The sequence below is a fragment of the Haliotis rubra genome, unplaced genomic scaffold, assembly GCF_003918875.1.
Source record: "Haliotis rubra isolate DU_JTF1 unplaced genomic scaffold, ASM391887v1 Scf16, whole genome shotgun sequence".
Classification (NCBI taxonomy): domain Eukaryota; kingdom Metazoa; phylum Mollusca; class Gastropoda; order Lepetellida; family Haliotidae; genus Haliotis; species Haliotis rubra.
The window spans coordinates 972439-980665 of record NW_025765558.1 but is presented as its reverse complement, the minus strand read 5'-3'; the positions used below and the strand labels follow the sequence as shown (position 1 = coordinate 980665).

The window sequence follows — 8227 nt, the reverse complement described above, 5'->3', positions numbered from 1 at the left end:
TGACCAGTTCAGTACAGCATGACCTCCCCTGACAAGTTCAGTATAGTATTGGCTAACCTGGCGAGTTCAATACAGAATGGCCTTATCTGACAAATGTGAGATTGAAGGTTTCTATTTGATCATTAAAGAAACCAAAATGAAATGCTTTCCAGATAAGATAAATAAACAAAATAATTATTATTTGTTAAGCTCTTTAATTACTGATAAAATACTTGCCTCTCTGCTCCCTGTATTTACAAGGAATTTCACAGTGTGTGCACAGATTCTTACTTACCTTTGAAAATAAAAACAAAAATAAGTCAAATCTTACATGAAACTCCTTTCTCTTGAAACAAACTCATCTTGGTACCTTAATGGGAAATCTTGACTGTTACAATTTTGCATCAGTATGTCCATATCATTTTTGGTTATTTAAAACTGATTACAATTTGGATAATTTAATTATCAGGCACTCAAGTGATATATTCAACACATCAAAATTGAATGTATAAATATGAAATCTTGTGGACAATCATGATTAGATAAGTAAAAATGTTTACACAAAGCCACACAGTAATAACTGTTTGGTAAAATGTTGGTTTATTGTTGAAAATGGCTAATCGGGATACATTTTAGAAAGTCGGTTCATACCTTTGATTTATTCTGTGAATATAACTGCAATATTGTAGTGCACATGTTCTCGAAATCTTCAGTAACCTTAAATTAACGCTAAATTAATACATTGTGAAAAACCTCATCCCCACGTCAGTGAGTAATTCTGGGGATTCCCCCCGGATGTTTACTATTATTACCTCCCTTTATACAATAATGTTTTATTCAAAATACTGGGTTGCGATTAAGACGAGGCAGACTGACGAAGAACTGTTTTCTACGTGATGATAGGAGACTGACCTTGGTCTATAGATAATGTGCTCAATAAAACTCGTGAAAGAGACTTTGTTATCATTTGTCAGTATCCCAAACGCGAGTGGAGGTTTCAAATATTAAAACAGACTATAACAGTAACTCCCAAACGGTGGTTCCCCGCGGAAGTGAAGTTTTTCAGAAAACAAGCGTTTTCGGTAAAAATAATTCAGAAAAGGTGTTAATTTTATAACGTTTTTATACAGTGTCAATTTAGTTTATGAATATATTGTCATTTATTCATCTCACATGTTTGACCCCATTTGACCAGTTGGAAGTGCGGAAGTAGTTCTGGAGATTTCCGATAGGCGAGACGTGGGCGAGACTTGGCAACTTGGAAATTTTGAGGAAGGTATTTTCCCAATGTGTAATCAACTGATAATGTCACGTTTTGAAAACACACGGCTGCACACATAGCTGTTTTGGTCAAACACTTGGGGTCCTCCGTGATCAAGAAGTCAACAGTTTATTAACGTGGCTGTAATTTAGTTATTTTTGGCATTGAAAATCGTACTTTCGTTTTCAATCCCATCAAATGTGCCTGGTTAACAAATTTATTAATATTAAGTTAATATTTTAACATTGTTACGTCGTCGGTTGAAATAGGTAAGTATGTTTTACACTGTTCTACCACGTCTCATGTTATACTGAATTATACCATGGCATGTGATACAAACTAGGCGATAAATAAGAAAAATCTCTGTTTACATTTGTTGGTATTGTATTTGTAATGTGACATGTTACAACTTAAATGTATATTGCAAATATGTCCAATTTTAAAAAAAATAATTATCAGAGCACTCATCAATTTTTCAGCTATATGACTGTGTTTCTTTATTTTGTGTTGTTCGGTTCGTTCATGTTTATGTGGGTGATTCATCATTTGAGACAAATTGCCATATTTAAATGGGTTAGTTTTTCAGAAAACTAAAGGTTTTCAATATAAAAGTATGTGACCAGTTGATAACCATGATAACTGTACGATAAGTAGATAAAGTAGCCAAATATAGCACACATCTGACAAACCCAAAATTAGTAATAGTATCGCAACACTGTATATTTTCAGTGGTATTTGCTGTTTGTGCACACATGAAAACATCGTTTAGGGTAGTTTAAAACCAAAATTAAAATCAAGCGACATATAAAAAAATATGCAACATTATTTTGTGTTGTCCCATTGCAATGTTTCATTTTGTTTATTAAGCACATTACAATTATTTTAGATCCTTGAAGATCCGGATGAAAATTGGTCTTCAGCAACTCATGCTGTTGTAAGAGGGGATGGGATCGGTTGGTCAGACTCACAGACTCTGTTGTTGCATGTTTTTGTATCCCAATAATAATAATAGTGATATTAATAAATTAGATCTGTAAGGTCAATGACTGGGTTGTTCCAGACTCAAATATTTATAGACCACTGTCACCTTGGAAAGTCACCGACACAAATAGCCTACAAACAAGTACAGTGATAGTGAGGTTACTTCCTTTATTGGTCAGCAGCAGCGAGCTACATGCGGCGTTGGGGTAGCCTAGTGGTTAAAGTGTTCGCTCGTCATGCCGAAGACCCGGGTTCGATTCCCAACATTGGTACAATGTGTGAAGCCCATTTCTGGTGTGCCTCGCCATGATATTGCTGGTATATAGCTAAAAGCGGTGTGAAACCACAGAGATTGTTGTTTTGTAATTTAAAAAACACTTAGGTATTTTGAGGGTTAACAAGTCTGCTTATGGGAAAATGACATGACACTGGTATAAAAGTAGAAAGCAAAACTAACATTATTTTCATACATTGAACATAAGTAAATCTCACTTGAAAATCAGTTCAGCAGAGTTAGTTTTAAAGTTAAACTATTCTCAGTGGCAATTTTTTAAAACTGGTCCACTGCAGAGCATCTGATGTGATAAGAAAATATAAATGGAATATGAAGGTCCTGTAAGGAAAATAATTTTCAAATCTTACTGTACAGTACATCATTTCATTTTTTTACACGACCCTCATGTTTCTTATAAGAAACTTTAAAACTAATTATCAAGAATTTCCCTGTTCTAGAAGTCAGGGTAAATGTAAAACCTTGTTTTTGTCAGTTGAACGTGTTTATTTATAAAAGGTTTCATTACAAGAGTCATGTTGAGTTTGGAATTAAGGGACCGTTCAAAATTTATGGCTAGGGGAGTGATGAATTTTATGGAGAAGCATGTACTATGTGAATGACTGCCCCTAAAATTTGTTTACAAAGTAAATGACCCCTTGCATGTCATGTACAAAATCAATGTCGCGTCCCCTTGTACATGTGTACAAAATTGATTACCCCCCCTACCTCCCCAGAACAAGATGGGTGACCCCCACTCACTCACTCATAACATATAAACAGTCCCTTAGAGATAAGTAATATGTGTTTTCAGATTTGCTGGTGTTTTTTGAGAAACTTCTGCCTGAAACTTCATTTGAAAATGGCAGTTTTAAGTCAGGGATTTAAAATGTGGAAATGATTAATGTAAAATACAAAAGTTATCGGTTACAATATGTGGTATAGTCAGGTTAAGGGTGATCCATATAACAAGATGCTGTCACGGCTTGATCCGTCTTTTAGTGGAATAGACATGGATATCTGTGTCCTCGCTCTCCTCTCGTGGGCTCTACGCCCCCACATCTTGTAACATTATCTTTAATATTCAGTATTGTTTGCGGTGTGTGTGATCTCTCATTTCGTAAAATGGATGGTGTCACATACTTCTGTGATATATATATGTAATGACTCTGCGCTTGGTAGCGGCACGTCACTTGAGCTCTGAGCTATTTTGACAAACTACAGAAGTTTGAAGTTGGTTTGAAACATACAACTTTGCATGGACGTACATAAGGGATCAAAGATACACACTACCGAAGCAGATACTATTTTTCGATGAGGAAAATGTGGATTTTGTTGACTTTTCTATGTATTGTATGTACAAATATCGTAGATATTTCAACCCCTGTGTTATGTAACACCCAAGCCAGGAACCCAGCATTGCCAACACACAGGTCGAAGACAATGGAATCCAATCAGCAGTCAATCACCTACACAAGGGAACAGCTTATGTCATTCAGACCCAAGGGTAAAGTTGTCAGCATGCAATTCGATTACATAAATGATCTTCTCAACACTTTTCACATAAAGAGAAAATTTAAGAAAAGAGGCTGCAGGGCTGGGAGAAAAATTAAAAACCTTCACAAGGCAAGAGCTGTGAAACGTAAAAAGGTGCAAACTTAGACAATCTGTTGTCAATCAAACCGACCAACACAGACACTGTTTCCAAATGTAGCATCCCTCTAACATATTTCTGTGTCAACTGTCGCTCTGTCAAGAACAAAAGTCTGTCTATTGCTGATATGATAACATCCCATGACATTGATGTCTTGGCTGTAACTGAAACTTGGCTTGGTAGCACAGTTGATAGTCAGGTGATGTCCGAACTTGTTCCCAAAGGCTACTCTATACTGCATACCGGTATCCCCGCCATAGGCAAACGTGGTGGGGGTGTAGCTGTGGTGCACAGAAATCAACTGGTTGTAAATAAAACTACCTTTATACCTGATGATGAAACTTTCCCTCACTTTGAGCATATTGAATGCTCTATTAGGTACAATGTCATGCAGTTTATTCTGTGTGTGATATACCGCCCTCCACTTTCCAAGAAAACTGGCTTTAAGAACGACATATTCTTTGCAGAGTGGTCAACATATTTAGGTCATCTAGCATCGAACCCACAAGAAATTGTGATAAGCGGTGATCTTAACTTCCATCTCGATGATCCCTCAAACACGGATGCACGCAGTTTACTTGGAATACTTGATGCTCATGGCCTCATACAGCTTGTTCAAGGACCAACAATGCCGTGATGTTGCTGGAATATTGCTAAAAGCGGCGTAAAACCAAACTCAGTCAGTCAGTCAAGGACCAACACATGTTCATGGACATACGCTGGATGTGTTGATCACTAGAGAAGACAGTCGTGTGTTGAATGGTTCACCTTCAATAGTTCATCCATGTTTCACTGACAATAAAGGCAACACATCAGGAGATCACCAAGCTGTGCAGTGTTCTCTGAACTGTAGTAAACCAAAACCAACACAACATGAAGTTAGTTTCCGAAAATACAGTGCTATATCTGTGCCAGACTTCATAGATGACATTAAGGCATCATATGATCTGCAGCGCACTGACGGTACACTTGATGAGCTAGTCCGGGCCTACAACACTGGTTTTAAGTCTCTCATCAATAAACAAGCCCCTCTTCAGACAAAGCTAATTACACTCACACCACATGCACCGTGGTATACGGACGAACTCAGACAAGCCAAACATGCTCGTCAAAAAGCGGAGAGAAGATGGCGCAGGACCAAACTCTGCGTTCATCACCAGATCTTTAAATAACAATGTAGAATTGTGGGCAAACTTCTTATCAAGACTTAAAAAGACTTTTTAAGTGAGAAGATCAATGACAATTCCACAGATAACAGACAGCTGTTCAAACTTACCAAACAACTATTGGGGCAGAGCGGAGATATAACTCTACTCAGTAGTGTTTCTGAGGATTCATCAGCTAACAAGTTTAGTGACTTCTTTGCCACTAAGGTTGCTACAATCAGGAACGGCATCTCTTCCTCAAGTGAGGGTGCTACCATGAGATCAGTGATGGGAGCAGATGTGGAGTTCGATGGTGAACATCTGATAAATTTCACTCATACTTCTCAGGATGAAGTTCGAAAAATAATCATGAAAGCTCCAACAAAATCCTGCGAACTGGATCCACTCCCCATATCTTCTCAAGCAATGCATTGAATATGTTCTGCCTCTGTAACTGCAATCATCAACAAGTCATTGCTCACTTCACAGGTTCCTACCTGCTTCAAGAAAGCTTTAGTAAGACCACTGATCAAAAAGACAAAAATGGACAAGGAATCCATGAAGAACTATCGACCCGTATCGAACTTACCGCTCCTCTCCAAGATCCTGGAAAAAGTTGTTTCTTTCCGCCTGCAATGTCACCTAGAAGCTCAGCATCTCCAGGACAAGTTCCAATCAGCGTACCGTATTGGACATTCAACAGAAACAGCTTAGCTCCCCGTACACCATGATGCTGCTGAACCATTGGACAACAAATGTTCGGTGGCATTAGTAGTGCTCGACCAATCAGCAGCTTTTGATCTGATTGACCACAGCATATTGTTTGACCGACTACAGTTCAGCTATGGCATATCAGGAGGAGCTCTCTCATGGTTAAGATCATACATGTCAGTGCATCACAGTAGGTTCTGTGGTGTCAGAGGAAAAGCTTCTCAGCTTTGGAGTTCCTCAGGGATCTGTTTTAGGCCCGGTCCTATATTGTCTGTTCTCCAAACCACTCAGTGGATATGCAGATGACATGGAAGTCTACAAGGTCATACATCCTCAAGACAACAAGCTGCCAACACGCTGAAATTAAACCAGGACAAAACAGAATTGATTGTTTTCAAATCCAAAAACCAAATTCATGTTCACCGTGATCTGGAACTCCATGTTGGTGCCCACAACATCCACACCACTGATGAAGTGAAGAACCTTGGTGTTTATTTAGACAAATTCCTTAGTATGGAAAGACAAGTAAATGCTGTCTCTAGATCATGTTTCTACCAGATCAGAAACATCAGCAAGATTAGAAAATACATTGATGAAGAAACCTGTAAGAAGCTGGTCCATTCTCTGGTTACATCACGCCTGGACTATGGGAATGCACTATTTGCAGGAATACCCAAGTCTCTCATGCGCAGACTACAGAGAGTCCAGAATGCCTCTGTGAGACTCATCACCCGTTCCAGGAAATGGGAACACGTGACGGAAGCTCGCCAAGCCCTGCACTGGCTACCAGTACACCTCCGTTGTCAGTATAAAATATTAACTTACACCTTCACATTCTCTTCCCACAGAGGTTACTTGTCATATCTTCCTACGAACCTCTGTTCTAATACGGCCATATTTCCCGGTTCTCGTAAAATCCCCTAGCGGCAAAAGATCGCAAAACAAATTATCTCCCTTCTTTCTATCCAATCAGAACAGGTGTCACATCGACTTGGATTCAACTTGACTAACACAAGCAAATGTGGGGCCAAAAATATCCCCCATCTGCCGAGGATTTGTGTTGATGTTACAAACAAGACGTTTAATGGCTAGCTTGTCCGTTGTCAACGAGGGCGATGTCTGAGTTCTGTCTAGAAGAAACGTTTGTGCATCGCACAGGGGAAGAGGTTTAGTTTTCTCGAAGCATACGGAAATTACCGAGGCCTTGCGAATGATCACTTTTGAAACAATGTCGCTGATTGCACAACTAAATCTGATTGCCTCCAATCACCAGTCTTGAACCATTACACCATGAAAGGGCCATATTAGAACAGAGGTCACGTAGGAAGATATGACAGGAGTAATCTCTGTGGGAAGAGAATGACACTTTCAAGGCCCTGCATGGAACTGCTCCAGCATACCTACAGGTACTCATCACACCGTATAATCCGACTCGATCTCTACGGTCTGAGTCAGCCTCTCTTCTCACAGTACCTAGAAAACACACAGCTAGGTATGGAGAGAGGTGCTTCCACAAGACAGCAAGTACCCTATGGAATACTCTCCCAGTCGGTCTCAGAACAGAAACATCAATCACCAACTTCAAAAAGAACATTAAGACCTATCTGTTCAAGTGTGAATAGGCTCAATAGCCACCAATTTGACTGTTAAGCGCCTTAGAGTGATGTAGCTTCACGTCTAATAGGGCTCTATATAAATTTTATACATTATTATTATTATTATTATTATTATAACATACCTGTTGCATACACATGTTGCTTTTTAAACATTTAAAACACATAAGCGTTTCTCAAGTGTAAACAACATCACTAAGATACATATTGACCTCATGGCGAGGATATCTCTCTCAGTCCATAGACTGCCTAAGATCAAATATACCAGAACTTTTCCATGTAGTTGAACATATCTCTAACGTACCTGGATAGCATAATGTGCAAGAAGAACAAAATCAGTGGTGTTGAAGTACACTTAATATATCATTAAGCTGTATTGCAAAATATTTAACACTTTTTAAGTGTGTTAAAGAACAAATAAACTTTGTTTTTTTGTACTCTTTCAACTATTACATATGAATGATTTGTGGGTAGACTTATGCGGAACACCAAATTCATTCTTAAAAAACGTGTGGTTAATTAATACCGAGTGATTAAAAGTTGCCAAAAAGTCGCCTGCTTCACTGAACCACAGACAGGTTACGTAACTCTGTCGCCAGAGCACTTCAGTGA

General features: G+C 38.7%; 2 protein-coding genes across 4 annotated transcripts in view; both read left to right on the top strand.

Annotated features, from left to right (window-relative positions):
* Positions 1-1064: 1064 nt before the first annotated feature.
* LOC124271362 (tumor necrosis factor receptor type 1-associated DEATH domain protein-like) overlaps positions 1065-8227 on the top strand; it is a 34379-nt gene continuing 27216 nt past the window's right edge. Inside the window, exon 1 of one of the 3 annotated variants that reach the window (XR_006897020.1) lies at positions 1065-1081. The gene's annotated coding sequence lies outside the window, so the exon portion shown is untranslated. The other 2 variants (XM_046706461.1, XR_006897019.1) reach the window with 2 other exon arrangements.
* On the top strand, positions 6516-7624 carry LOC124271361. Its single transcript, XM_046706460.1, has 2 exons — positions 6516-6835; positions 7375-7624. Exons 1-2 carry the CDS (start codon positions 6516-6518, stop codon positions 7622-7624), a joined length of 570 nt encoding a protein of 189 aa, XP_046562416.1.